This window comes from Lepidochelys olivacea (assembly GCF_965140295.1).
Source record: "Lepidochelys olivacea isolate rLepOli2 genome assembly, chromosome: 1".
NCBI lineage: Eukaryota > Metazoa > Chordata > Testudines > Cheloniidae > Lepidochelys > Lepidochelys olivacea.
This window is the reverse complement of record NC_140411.1, coordinates 242,181,080-242,196,324: the sequence shown is the minus strand read 5'-3', so window position 1 is coordinate 242,196,324 and position 15,245 is coordinate 242,181,080. Positions and strand designations below refer to the sequence as shown.

General features: G+C 44.8%; 1 protein-coding gene across 3 annotated transcripts in view; it reads left to right on the top strand.

Moving 5' to 3' along the window:
* The window catches only part of CACNA1C (calcium voltage-gated channel subunit alpha1 C), a 633,467-nt gene that overhangs the window by 489,257 nt on the left and 128,965 nt on the right, over window positions 1-15,245 (top strand). For all 3 annotated transcript variants that reach the window (XM_084640503.1, XM_084640501.1, XM_084640502.1), the window contains exons 12-16: window positions 136-296; window positions 1,162-1,387; window positions 11,468-11,675; window positions 12,524-12,644; window positions 14,657-14,771. In XM_084640503.1, the coding sequence (XP_084496629.1) occupies window positions 136-296; window positions 1,162-1,387; window positions 11,468-11,675; window positions 12,524-12,644; window positions 14,657-14,771 (831 nt within the window). The remainder of the gene's footprint in view (window positions 1-135; window positions 297-1,161; window positions 1,388-11,467; window positions 11,676-12,523; window positions 12,645-14,656; window positions 14,772-15,245) is intronic.

Here is a 15,245-nt window from a genome sequence, read left to right as displayed (position 1 = left end):
TTTAAAAGCCTTTCACTGTCATCACTTCAGACTCCATAATTCACCTGAATGAAAGCTGGAGGTCTTAACTGAGGGATTTGCAATGGCTTACACGTCCCCATTTTTTCATCCCTTTTTTCTTTCTCCCGTTTCAAGCCGCTACTGGCGCCGGTGGAACAGGTTCTGCAGGAGGAAGTGCCGAGCCGCTGTCAAGTCCAATATTTTCTACTGGCTGGTGATCTTCCTTGTGTTTCTCAACACCCTTACCATTGCCTCTGAACATTACAACCAGCCAGACTGGCTCACAGAGGTCCAAGGTAAGATGAGGCAGGTGGTTTTGCTTGCTGTCCTTGTAACCATTAAGGGATAAACAAACGTACAGGGAAGGAGAAAGAGAAAGAAAGAGTTAGAGGTCTGATGACCCAGTATTTGAAGTCCCAGCCTTGAACTACAAGCAAATACAAATACAATCCTCTGTTTGCAGAGGATGTTAGACAGTATCTCAAATACATGATTGCATTATGAGAGGCCTCAGAGAACACTGTTAGTACCCAGCTGTCTATCAGCTAGAATGTTCCTTTAGATCCAGGTGAGGTCACATAGCTGGAGCTTACTTCTGTCTGTGTGTGCAGCACTTGGGCTGCCAGTTTAAGAGTAGATTCTCAGGGTTGTGAGTTCCCCAGTTTGTCACTCGAATGGCATTTATGATACATTCTGGTTACAAAGGAGGTGAGGAGGGAGGAATGATTTATGAAGTTCCCCTTAGTCTAAGAAATAAACAGCTGAATCCTCAGTGGAAATGAGAGCAGCTGAAAGGCTGAATTAAACAAGAGCAGATAACACGGCAGCCAATAGTTGTAACCTGTACATCGGAAGATGACAAGTGTGACAGGAGGTTGTGCATTGGAAAGCACAGTTCCTGTCAAGGAGGTTATACAGCTGTATAATACATGCATGTGGGAAGTATTGTGATTGAAACCAGGGCTTCTATGCAAAACATTTTCATGTATGGATTGTCAGCACATAGGCCCACTTCCTTGGCTGCATGCTGAGCCGAGTCCTCTCTCTTTTCACTCTGACCTCGCTGTTTGCTGGTAGTAGTGGGTGGGATTTTTGGTGGTGGTGGTGGTGGTGGTTTTGAGTGAAATTATAATAATTATTCTTTATCCGTTTTTTCATGAGACACTGCCAATAAGGTGCTGCTAGCTCTTTTCACGGCAGAGATGCTGCTGAAGATGTACAGCTTAGGTCTCCAGGCCTACTTTGTATCTCTCTTCAACCGCTTTGACTGCTTTATTGTTTGTGGAGGAATCCTGGAGACCATCCTGGTGGAGACCAAGATCATGTCACCGCTGGGCATCTCGGTGTTGAGATGCGTCCGACTCCTGAGAATATTTAAAATCACAAGGTACTTCTGTTTTCCATGGAGGCCAACTTTGGGGATGAGGCAGGGACAGGCCTAGGAGCACTAGCATCATGGACAAATATGCTACTTGATATCTGCTCCACACACACATGTATCCAAATCACTGATCTCCTTGCAGCTTCATTCCTTCCACTATCCTACCTACTTCTTCTTCCTCCACAGGGCATCCCAGCTTCTGCTCAGTCATCTGCGGTGTGTACCTTTGGCAGTACAGTGGTTTCTGCAGGGCAGCTGAGAACTAAAGGCACCTTTCTGGGGGGATGGGAGAAGGGAAGGGAGCAAGAAACAGCTGAGCAGAAACTCCATAACCAAAGTGGAGCCATTTGAGATTGGCCAGTTGGTAGGGGATTTAGGATGCCTATGTGCCTTATGCCAGATAAGGAAGTCCTTGGGATTGAGACATCAGCTCTTTCATAGGGAAAAAATGGGAGAAGTCAGAGTGAGGGGATCATTGAGAATTGGTCCCCTTTCTGTACAGATTGGGGAGCTGTAAAGAGTGGAGGCGTGTCCATAGGCCCTGACTTCGTGGGTGCTCCGAGGCTGGGAGCACCTATAGGGAAAAAATGGTGGGTGCTGAGCACCCACCAGCAGCCCACCCTCCCAGTCAATGCCTCCCCCTCACCACCCCCAGCACCTCCCACTCACAGACGGCTCTGCCAATCCGCACCTCCCCCTGCCTCCTAGCACCTCCCACCCGATGCGGTCAGCTGTTCCACGGTGTGCAGGAGGCACTGGGGGGAGGAGGTGGAATGGGGGCGGGAAGAGGCAGGGTGGGGTTGGGGGAAGGGTGGAAAAGGGGCGGGACCCAGGTCAGAGCGGGGGTCAAGCACCCCCCAGGAACCAAAAAGTCAGCACCTATGGGTGCATCACTTGAAGAAACGGGAAACCATCCTCCTGGGTGATTAGCAAGTCTGGTTGGAAGCACTTTAAACTAAGCTGGTTAATATATTAAAATATGGGAAGATGTTATCCACCAAGCTTGGTCTTTTAAGGGTCCCTGTCAAATTAAAAAGAAATTGGCATGTTCCCTTTTTTTTGCTGCTTTATGGTGACTCAAGGCTGTGTTAAATGGGAAAAAACTTGATCGAGAAGCCCATTGCCAATCCCAGCAGCCACAACAATGGGCAGACGAGGGAGCGGACCCTGGCAGCTTCCTCCCCCACAAGTCCCTATGGGAAGAAGCATGGTGTCAGCCCTAGCAGCAACATAGAGAGGACTCTGCCCACTTCCTCCTCCCATTCCAGTTCCTCCCTCAGAGGAGGGGAGCCCCACACTGGCAGCAGCAACTGAGACCTTCTTCAAGCTCTTTTTTTTTCATTCCCTTCTTTCTCTCCCTCCCTTTCCACAAAGGCACAGTGCCTCCTAGTCAGTGATTCTGTTCCCTCCTGTAATCAGGTACTGCAAAACACAAACCTGATTTAGCCAGCTTGAGGTGAAGTCACAGGAAATGTCAGCTTCCGACTCATCCCGATTTAGTATCTCCATACAAATTCCTGTAAGTGGTCGCTTGATGGAGAAAGGGGTCTGGGGCTCACCCATATGGGCTTCCAGTTAGCACTTTGTAAAAGCTTCAGTTGTGGGGGTGAAGCCATGGGTTTTCCTGCAGACTCGGATATGAAAATGGCCCTACAATCATTTTAAACTTCCAGGAGAGCTCTGTGAAAACTGAGATAAAAACACAAGAGCACAGGAAAAGCAAGACCAGATCTGGAAGGCGTTCAAGATGGCAGAGCTGTGCTGCAGACAAAAACAACTGACTTGGATGCCAGATTAGTATAAGGTTTTACCCTGAATTTAACAGCCATTATAGAATCCAAAAAATGAAAAACACCTATGAAGTTTCTATAGTTCAGCTTACTGCTAAGGGTGGATGGCTTTCAAGGTCAGATGTCAAGGGCTGAAAAGAGGTTTACACCCAAAGAGACAGTTTAGACATTGGCCAAGGCAAGGCTGTGACTATTCGAAAGGAAGGTGGCCTATTTAGAAGAGTCAGCTGAAGATACAGGGAATAGGAATTAGCAAAAATAAACTATTAGATTCAGCCTCCTGGGAGGAATGAAGAGCCCAGATCTGCAGTTTGTCTTCTTTCTGGATCCCTGGGACTAAAGGCAAAGGTTGATAAAATTTAATTAGATATGGCTCATCGAGCTCTGGGCCAAGTTTCTAAGGAAGGTGTCTGTCCCAGGCCTAAGTTAATAGGATGCAGGAAGGCCATCCTACCAGTAGGTTTTACAGAAAAAGAAGTAACACATGATGAAGAGGAATAGTTGTTTGTTCAGGACTCTTCTCCGCTCCTGCAGAGAGAGAGAACAGTTTACAATCCTGCTAGGAGAATTCTCTGTGAAAAGGGGCATAGATGTGGAACCTTTTGCCTAGAAATCCAGAGAGTGTTTAAGGGAACTGAGACCCTTACATCTGGAAATTAAAAAGAAACACTGAATCATAGAATATCAGGGTTGGACGGGACCTCAGGAGGTCGTCTAGTCCAACCCCCTGCTCAAAGCAGGACCAATCCCCAACTAAATCATCCCAGCCAGGGCTTTGTCAAGCCTGACCTTGAAAACCTCTAAGAATGGATATTACACCACCTCCCTGGGTAACCCATTCCAGTCCTTCACCACCCTCCTAGTGAAAAAGTTTTTTCCTAATATCCAACCTAAACCTCCCACACCGCAACTTGGCACCATTACTCCTTGTTCTGTCATCTGCTACCACTGAGAACAGTCTAGATCCATCCTCTTTGGAACCCCTTTCAGGTAGTTGAAAGCAGCTATCAAATCCCACCTCATTCTTCTCTTCTGCAGACTAAATAATCCCTGTAGCTCTCCTCATAAGTCATGTGCTCCAGCCCCCTAAACATTTTTGTTGCCCTCCGCTGGACTCTTTCCAATTTGTCCACAGCCTTTCTGTAGTGGGGGTCCAAAACTGGACTCCATACTCTAGATGTGGCCTCACCAGTGTTGAACAGAGGGGAATGATCACTTCCCTTGATCTGCTGGCAGTGCTCCTATTAATGCAGCCCAATGTGTTGTTAGCCTTCTTGGCAACAAGGGCACACTGTTGACTCATATCCAGCTTCTCGTCCACTGTAATCCCCAGGTCCTTTTCTGTCGAACTGCAGCTTAGCCAGTCGGTCCCCAGCCCGTAGCAGTACATGGGATTCTTCCGTCCTAAGTGCAGGACTCTGCACTTGTCTTTGTTTAACCTCATCAGGTTTCTTTTGGCCCAATCCTCTAATTTGTCTAGGTCCCTCTGTATCCTATCCCTACCCTCCAGCATATCTACCACTCCTCCCAGTTTAGTGTCATCTGCAAACTTGCTGAGGGTGCAATCCACACCATCCTCCAGATCATTAATGAAGATATTGAACAAAACCAGTGCCAGGACCAACCCGTGGGGCACTCCGCTTAATACTGGCTGCCAACTAGACATGGAGCCATTGATCACTACCTGTTGAGCCCGACGATCTAGCCAGCTTTCTATCCACCTTATAGTCCATTCATCCAGCCCATACTTCTTTAACTTGCTGGCAAGAATACTGTGGGAGACCATATCAAAAGCTTTGCTAAAGTCAAGGAATAACACATCCACTGCTTTCCCCTCATCCACAGAGCCAGTTATCTCGTCATAGAAGGCAGTTAGTATAATCAGGCATGACTTGCCCTGGGTGAATCCATTCTGACTGTTCCTGATCACTTTCCTCTCCTCTAAGTGCTTCAGAATTGATTCCTTGAAGACCTGCTCCATGATTTTTCAAGGGACTGAGGTGAGGCTGACTGGCCTGTAGTTCCCCAGATCCTCCTTCTTCCCTTTTTTAAAGATGGGCACTACATTAGCCTTTTTCCAGTCTTCCGGGACCTCCCCCGATCGCCACGAGTTTTCAAAGATAATGGCCAATGGCTCTGCAATCACATCCGCCAACTCCTTTATCACCCTCAGATGCAGCACATCTGGTCCCATGGTCTTGTGCTCGTCCAGCTTTTCTAAATAGTCCCGAACCACTTCTTTCTCCACAGAGGGCTGGTCACCTCCTCCCCATGCTGTGCTGCCCAGTGCAGCAGTCTGGGAGCTGACCTTGTTCATGAAGACAGATGCAAAAAAAGCATTGAGTACATTAGCTTTTTCCACACCCTCTGTCACTAGGTTGCCTCCCTCATTCAGTAAGGGGCTCACACTTTCCTTGGCTTTCTTCTTGTTGCTAACATACCTGAGGAAACCCTTCTTGTTATTCTTAACATCTCTTGCTAGCTGCAACTCCAAGTGTGATTTGGCCTTCCTGATTTCACTCCTGCATGCCTGAACAATATTTTTATACTCCTCCCTGGTCATTTGTCCAATCTTCCACTTCTTGTAAGCTTCTTTTTTGTGTTTAAGATCAACAAGTATTTCACTGTTAAGCCAAGCTGGTCGCCTGCCATGTTTACTATTCTTTCTACACATCGGGATGGTTTGTTCCTGCAACCTCAATATGGATTCTTTAAAATACAGCCAGCTCTCCTGGACTCCTTTCCCCTTCATGTTATTCTCCCAGGGGATCCTGCCCATCAGTTCCCTGAGGGAGTCAAAGTGCACTTTTCTGAAGTCCAGGGTCTGTATTCTGCTGCTCTCCTTTCTACCTTGTGTCAGGATCCTAAACTCAACCATCTCATGGTCACTGCCTCCCAGGTGCCCATCTGCTTTTGCTTCCCCTACTAATTCTTCTTGGTTTGTGAGCAGCAGGTCAAGAAGAGCTCTACCCATAGTTGGTTCCTCCAGCACTTGAACCAGAAAATTGTCCCCTACACTTTCCAAAACTTCCTGGATTGAAATATGCCAAAACCCTGCTTCTTGTGAGTGTTCTTTCTAGTACAGCTGCCAGTTTTCCCATTCTTCACTCAGCTCTAAACACAGTGATGATTTAGTGTCGTTATCATTATAGACACTGGTGGAATAAGCCACATGCATGGAATGATAATAAAGTAAGATACCATCCCAGAAAGGGCAGAAGAGCAGAAAAGATGACAGTGTAATGCTTTATGTCAAATATATATTTCTGACTGACATGCAGACATATGGGACATAGAAATAGTGATAATCAAGAAGATAAAAGGAGGCACAAATCATGGAAAATATGACGGCAAAGGTATATCTTAGACAAATTAATCTTCATATATTTATGTGAATTTTCCATGATAAATATCAAGTGTAGACAAACTCTCAGTGCATCAAAAATATGTACATATATGAAAAGCATGACTACTACTCCATAATATCATAGAGCATATAAAAACACAGATGAATGAATATCCCATAGTTTTGGGAACCACTGTTAGAATTTCAAGAGCAAACATTACTTGGAAGATTATAAATAATCATCAGAATTATTTCATGAAATAAATTAAGAAGCAGCAGTATAATCTATTTGTTTTGTCCTCTCTAATTTTTACAGTGTTGTGCAGAATATCTTCCTGTGCTGAGAGAAGTCAAATGACTGTCTCTTCATGAGCTAATCTAGACGGCTTAAAAAAACCCTATATTTATTCCTTTATATAAACTGAAAAGTAATCCATTTATTCCTAACTATAAACTTAGATTCATATTTTAAAGCTAAGTCCTGCCACTGGATGTCCATGGTTGTTTTTCTATTAAGTCAGTGGGGGTTCTTATACCTCCAAGGAGGTGTCTGTGTTGGGTGAACAATGTTGGAAGCACTATGTAAACAGCCCACCATCATTACCACCATTTTAAGAACAGTATCTTTGAGACTGCAGGTATCACAAAAGCCATAGTGGAAGGTGTATAAAGACAGGGAAGAAGAATCTTAGGACTTTTAGAGCACAATACTGGGAATCCAGACTCCTGATTTTAGTCTAAGCTCTTCAGTGGATTCTGTGTGTGGTCTTGGGCAAGCCACCTCTCTGTGCCTTAATTCCTCCAGTTGAAAACCAGGGATAATAACAGTACTGGCCTACCTCACAGGGGTTTTGCGAGGCTTAGTTCATTAACATCTATAAACTGCTTTGAGATCCTCAAGTGGGAGATGCTATAGAAGTACAAACTGTCACAATTAATTTCTTAGTCCTGATAGCGAGAGCAACAATGGTTTTTGCCTTTACAGCTCAGTTTCTGCTGCTTGTTGCTGAAAGGAATTCAAATATTTGTATGTATGACATTGCCATGAAAATGATTGTGATGTCACAGGAATAGGTTTTTTTGGTTTTTGGTTTTTTTTTGCTGTATGATGATAGAAGAAGAGAAAATGGGGGATGAGGGCCCTTTTTCAAAATCCATTGCAATATGTTTGAACACTCCAGGCCAAATTCGTTCCTGGGTGACTCCACTGAGCTAGTTGAGTTACTCCAAGGATGGCTTTGACCCTCATGGTTTGGGTTTGTTCCTGAACCAGCGAAAGTCAAGCTATAAGGGGTTACTCTGGATGTACACGAGGGAAAAGGTTGAGTTTAGGTCAGGTTTAGCTGGCACACAATAGCTCAGGCTAATTTAAACTTGAGCCCTGCTCCTGGTCAAGACAAACCCTCACTATGCAAACCTGTTTTCTGAATGGCTGGTTTAGTTTTGTGCTGATGTCATACTTGGGTTTAAATCCTCACAGGAGTGCAGGTAAGACATCACTATCATCTCAGTTAATTACTTTGGAGTTTTAATGTCCCATAAAAAATGAATCTGGAGTGCTGACACAGCTATAAGAATTATAAAGAAATGTTGACCAGATAAATGGCTAAGCAGTTGGGCCCGGGTCCAGCAATACATTTAAGCACCTGTGTAATTTTAAGCCAGTCAATGAGACTATTCACATGCTTTAAGTTACACATGCATTAGGGGCTTTGCTGTATTGAGAACTAAAGGAGTTGTGCCTTAGCTGAAATTATCCGAACTGGAGGAGTTTGATGTGCAGGGAGATACTCTGGAACTGCTTAATCTCTGGTGTAACTCCACTGAAGTTAATGGAGTTACACTAGGGGTGACTTTGGCCTCTTTTTATTTCACTTGCTCTTCTTCCCAAAGCGTAAAAGTATGTGAGCTGTAAGTGTGAACAGGGATGGGAAGAGCTGTTAATTGCACATCCACTGAGTAAGTCTGGTGATGTTGAGCCCACAGCTTCAGTAGATTTACCTTACTACTTCAGTTTTGCATTGCCCATCTTTCGAATTTCAGTTAAACTTTAAAGCAGCCTGGCCTCCTTGAGATGAGCTGGTTGCTAAACTTCAGAGGAAAGATCCACATCCCCCTTCAGACCTGACCACCAAGCTTTCCCTCTACCATGAAAAAGGAAAGCAGCTCCTTTTGCCTTGTTTTCATCGAACACTTGGTTAATGGCATCTGATTCCGTTCTGTTTGATGTAATGATAGGGAAGGCACCATGTTCATTTGGGGTGAAAGTCATTCCTATGCAGAGGGCCAACACAAGGTCTGTGCACCATTTAAATGCCACTTAAACCCTATGATAAGTGGTTAATGGGACTTGAGGGGTGTACAGGCTTTGTGCTGGCCCTCTACATAGGTGTCAGTTTCACGGTTAGTGATCATATGTGAAATTTACTAAAGTATAGAGTTTAGAGATTAAAAACAACTGTTAGCTCACCTTCTTCCTTGACTAATGTAGAAATAGAAAATATCACCTGCTTTCTTGGAATGTTTATGTGAAACAAGTGATAGGTGGATACTGGAAGAACCTCCCTGTTAGTGCCTTTTAGGTATAATTCAGAGGTGCGTGAGGTTTTCACCATATGACTCCAATTGGATTCAATGGGGTTAAACCAGAGATTAATATGTTCTTACGTCCCAGTCTACCTAAGGTACTTAAATGCCCCCCGCCCCCTGCTACCATAGTATCTTGGTTGCCTCAGAGTCTTTATTGTATTTATCCCATAATGCCCCTCTGAGGTAGGGAAGTGCTGTTATGCCCATTTTACAGAAAAGGAACTGAGGCAGAGACACTAAGTAGCTTGCCCAAGGTTACACTGAAAGTCTGCAGTAGAGCAGCCAATTGAACCCAGGACTATCAATTCCTAGCCAAGTGCCCTGGACCATCAACCAAGATGGTAGGCACCTGAGTACAGATGGTTGGCATTTGTGTGGTTTAAACCTTTTTTCAATGCTTTAAAGCTGAGGGGAGGGGCTAATGAATGTAATATTTCTCTATTTGTGTGTGGTTAGAATTAGCATTCCAACAACGCAGCACTGTTCTGCTGTGCACTCCTACAGTTAGAGAAGCTCAAATGAAAGCTCATCCAAGGGATGCACAGTGACCTAAAAATCTAAAGAGTCATGCTCAGAGAATGTTCTAGGCCACTCACATGGGAATTAATGCTCTTCTGATGCCACATGCATAAGCAGAAGGAATGGACTCCCTCATCATAAGACAGGAGATATAGAGCTGCTAATGCCTGCTCCCCTTCCATCTATCCCTATGTAGAAGATACGACTGGAAATTCAGAATGAGACTTGAGTCCACAGTAGCTTCTGTGGAATGGACAGTATTGGCCAGAGTTGAACTTCTGGGTGAAAGGATACAGAGGGGGAGTCACTTATTAGTAGAGTAACAAGGGATGAGGATCTGTAGATGGAAGGCAAATTGACAGATCATGACTGGACGCTATGGAGGATGTGCAACTTGTTGAGACCCAACTGTGTGTGTGATTAGAGGGAGTGATTAAAGGATAACAGGTTTCAGGTCAGCTCTGCTGTCAGACCCATAACTGGTGCTGTGGGGGTGACACTGGTATTGGAAAAGGGGCCACCGCAGAGCTTGAAGTGGAGTGGGAGGTGTCCAGCAGCCAAGAGGGCAGCATTGAAGCTGCTTCAGAGCTGACACTTTGTGTCCCATAATGCAGCCTGTTTTCACACCAGTGCCGTTCTGTAGTTTGGTGCAGAGGGAATGCAAAGTACAGCCACAGCCTGTCTTCTCCCTGTTCCCTTTGGAGCACTGTGAGACCCCAGGCAGTTTGGGTGCTCTCCTGAATGGGCACACAATGAGAAGGCACTTTGCAACATCCTCACTCTGACCCCATCGCTAATATATGAATACAGTTGGGGAGGAGAGTTACCAATCCTATCGATTTAACACTAGTTGTTTTAATAGCTGCAGTCAACATTGTATATCATTATATAAAAGGGTTTGGAACATAAACTGTCACAAACAGTTTATTCTTCTGTCAGTAATTGCAATAAGTGGGCTTCATCTTAGTAATGTCCATGAAATGTATGCCAGTCTCAAAACCTTTAAAAAATGTCCTGTTGATTTTTAGCATCGGGATCCAACTGGCATCAAGGTACCAGGGTGATACTAGAAAATGTCAAGCTGGAACTAGTTAGGAGCATTTTAAAGATGTACTGAGGCAATGTAATGAGTTTCATGCATAAAGAACAGTGTAGTTTGCAGAAGCAAAAAGGAAAGGGATTGCTGAGGGCCTGAATATGATATCACACCGATGCATGTCTGAAGTATCTCCACTGAGGGCAATGGAGTTACACCATTGAAAACCGGTGTGAGAGGAGGAGACGGCCCTGAGTATCTACCCCAGTCTTCCAAACACCAGAAAGCTCAGCGGCCTCCATCCAAGATTGAGCATATGCGCGCACACACATGCATAAACCAGATTTTGGACAAGTCTGTATTTGCATCCAAATAGTTTCCCCATCTGTTCTTGTCCATTATTACAGAGCCACTCTCTGGAGTCAGGTATTCTGGCTGCTGTACCAGCTGTGAGTGTTGTAATGAGGTTGGTTAGAATGTAACTCACTGAAGCAGCAAGAACTAATCACTGTATATTGATGAGAGATTTGCAGCGCCTTAGTCTGAGAGCACTGCAGTAATCTTCTGTCTGTGTGTGTGGCAGGGGGCGGGGGGGAATTGTGTATGTACACGTGTGGTAGTAAAATTACTCATTTACTGCAGCAGGTCTCATTATCTCAGGGAAGCACATGGATGATTCACTGCTTAACAGGGTGTTTGGAAATGCTTGTTTATATGCAGTAGGCAGCCTGAAACAATATCTGATGCAGTTCGTGAGCACCTGCCCTGGGAAAGGAATCTTAACTGCCTCTCTTTGGCTCCCTTAGGTATTGGAACTCCTTGAGTAACCTAGTGGCTTCACTGCTGAACTCAGTCCGCTCCATCGCTTCCCTTTTGCTGCTTCTCTTCCTCTTCATCATCATCTTCTCACTCCTGGGAATGCAGCTCTTTGGGGGCAAGTTTAACTTTGATGAGATGCAAACCAGGAGGAGCACGTTCGATAACTTCCCCCAGTCCCTCCTCACTGTGTTTCAGGTACGGGTCACAACAGTTCCAGCAAGGAATTGACAGTCTGCTCGTGTGTGTCCCCTGTTGGGGTAAGATGGTCCTGGATCATTCCTGTGCAGACTGGTATTCAGTGAGACTGGAAATTAAATTAGTCTGCTGCAGAAGGTGATCAATGACAGCAAGTTCTGCAGCTGCTGAGACGGTGGCCAAGGTTAGGAGCTGAGCTGAATTCCAGTCTATAGCAGAGGACAAGCTTCATGTGCCTAACTTGGTGGGGGCCAGAGGATAGGCACTGCCCTGTCAAAGGCTAGCAAATTGCTGGGGAGCCCTGCATTAGTTCTCTGCCCTAGTGAAGTACTGCTGGGTCTGACAGGAAGAGATTCAAGAAAACCAGAATGGGAATCTAGTATCTGTATTCTGAGTACAGCTTTGCAAGTGTTCATATAAGAGCAGATGTATAGCTAGCTTGTGTCCATGGTGAGGGGAAGTGAAAATCACCTGCTATACAGAGGTATACATAGTGGTGACTTACTCCGCTGTGCTGCATTCCTGTGCTGAGCTTTCTGTTCCCGCACTCAGTTCAGCAGTCTGACTGATGCAGACAGCCACACCATGGCATCAGATGGAAATGGCCATGAAACCTGAACAGAGCTGGCTTGGATATCTGCCTGGCTTTAGCGGTCAGCCCTCATGGAGACATCTGGACATTCAGAGCACAGGCCCTCTCAGCTCCTTTTTGTTGGATACATCCACCAGTCCGAGTACCCCAGGGAGTTTCTCTAGGAGAGGGTGGGGTTTCTTTGTTATCATAGGGTTTTCGGCTTTGCTGTGTGGTCTAACACTGTGTCCCTTATTGGCGGGAATGTGTCATTTAGATCCTGACTGGGGAGGACTGGAATTCGGTGATGTATGATGGGATCATGGCTTATGGCGGCCCCTCTTTTCCAGGAATGTTGGTCTGTATTTACTTCATCATCCTCTTCATCTGCGGAAACTGTATCCTTTGATGCGACCTTTTCTCCATGCAGGGCTGCATTTAAAACCATGTTTTACTACCTTATTGTGTCAGGGGAATATGAATTTCATGAGTGTCACATTTATGGTTTACCTGGGTCTGCATTTTGGCTTCTGACAGCTAAAAATCAATGCCATCTAATGAATTTTAACTGATACTAAGGCTTTAAAATATAACAGTTGTCAGAGGAGGATAAGGCCGAGCCACTATGCCAAATATCATTTTGGTTTAATTCCGTCATCCTTTTTGTTCACCAGACCTTAGTCCCTACCTTGTCCAGAAACTAATCTATGTACCTACTTACTGAAATTGCAGTGTATTTTTTGCTTTAATTTATTCCATTATTATTTTTATACATGCCATGTGGAACAAATATATGTATAGTTTACAGTATATGGTATACAAATGCTATAAAAGTAGCATGTTTTACAGATTACATTTTATGTGAGATCCTGCATTAACTCATTTATACATCAATATGATAGAGAGATCCTTTCATTTATTACAGTCTACTTGTATAACAGATATAAAAAATGTATACCCTGTTATCTATGGGTCTGAGCTGGTGCTGAGCACCCTCAGTACCCATTGACTTCAGGGGGGATTAAAGGCACTGTGTACACTCCAGGAGTTATTCAGCACATTGCACAGAGGGCCCTGTGTATATGAAACACAGCTGTTCTTTCCACTTGAGTTTGCATGAAGTACATGACTGTAGATCTGTCCCAAATCCCTGTCTGCTACTAGTTCCTTCTGGTTTAGTTTGTGTTCCCCTAATGGATGATCCCCTCCCCAGAGATGATACATTTTTCCTGCTGATTCTTCTACGTGATCACCTTGTAGACTCAGCCCAACTCCTTTGACCTTTCTTCATAATTTAGATCTCTCAGACCCTGGTGTCTGACATCTCTGTTGCCCTGTGCTGCCCTCTCTTCAAAGTGAGATAGTGCAATCCCATTTATCTGAAGGTCGAGGGAGGCAGTCTGTCATCTTAGAAAAGGTTGCAATTCAGGTCCCACTGTAAACAGTGAAAAGGAAAACATCAGCCAGCTTTGCAAGCCAGCTGGCTTTGGAAGGCTGCATTTTGGGCCCTTGACCCCACAGCACAGTGAGAGTCCAGGAGGAGGGTTCTGTATATTTACAATACAAGCCTTTAACTGGAATTTACTTAAATAGGATTATGCTATAATAAGAACCCACACCAAGGAATTCATAAGAGAAGCTCAAATTCAACTTTGTGGTATAGGGGGTCTCTGAACAGTGATTGACCTAGACACAAGGGAAAGGATGGAGCTACAACTCCAGCTCCAAATTTCCTAGCTTGTCCATCCAGGCCCCTCAAGTTATTTGAGTGTGATTGCTTTGTACTGAATACCTTACATGCATGGGCTTACGTTGGGACTTGACAGAGCTGCCAAATGATTCCCTCAGCACTCAGCTATAATGAATTTCACTTTGATCCCCTTAGAGATACACTGCTAATGACAATGCTATCTGTAATGTCAATTATGGCCAATCAAGTCTGTGGGGAGACCTTTAATGAGGTTTTTTACTTCAAGTACATAGGCCAAAATTTTCACAGGCAGGTGCCTAATGTTACGAGGATCTTGAATACGTATTTAGGCTCTTAAAGAAAAGTGGCCTGCTTTTTCAAAGGTTGAACCTGTGTGCAGTTTCCATTATCTTCAGTGGGACTTGGGGTTGTTTAGCTCTTTTGAAAAACAGGCCACTTTGAATTAGATGCCTACATATGGATTTAGATGCCTAACTTCAGGAAGGCCGGTTTGAATGTTTTGAAAACACAGTGTATTGTGTTAGCCTTGGGAGGGCAGGGAGAGGGGTATGTATATGTGTGTGTGTGGCCTAACCATTTGTGTGAGATCTGATTGCAGCTTGCTCATTGGAGCAAACTGGCATTTCAGGTGATCAGGGTTCTCACTGTCCTGGTCTACAGTTTTCCAAGCCCATTTTCTTTACGGAAATACACAAACAGATATCCTGCTAAATGTATTTTTGGCCATCGCTGTGGACAATCTGGCCGATGCAGAGAGTTTGACATCTGCTCAGAAAGAAGAGGAAGAGGAAAAAGAAAGGAAAAAACTAGCTAGGTAAACCCATCTATAGCTATCATTTTCAAAACTTAAGTGGTTGAAATGAGGGAGCAAAAGGAAGGCTTTAGCGTTACTGTGCTGCATTGCTGTGTGGGGAAATCCAGCTATTAGGGGGACCCTGAGCTCACTGTTCCTTGAACTACCTGGGCTGGGAGCATTGTGTAGCTGATGCTCAGTGAAGGAGGCTGCCCCGTTAATACCCTGAGGCGTACAGTTTAAAGCAGGTCACTAGCTCCTGTGGCTGGGACAGTGTAACCAGAGAGGAGGCATGCAGGGCGATGGGGCTTGTGCAGTAAACATGGTGTTGGAGGAGGAGAAGAAGTAGGAAGTGATAACAACACAGTGACCCCATTTGAGCTACCCTAATATTTTCTGATCCCCACCCCACCCTCAATGGTTGATATTTATTAGGGACAGTCTCAGCCATTACTTCCCAAGACCAAACATTCAGCCACTTTTTCACCTGTGATG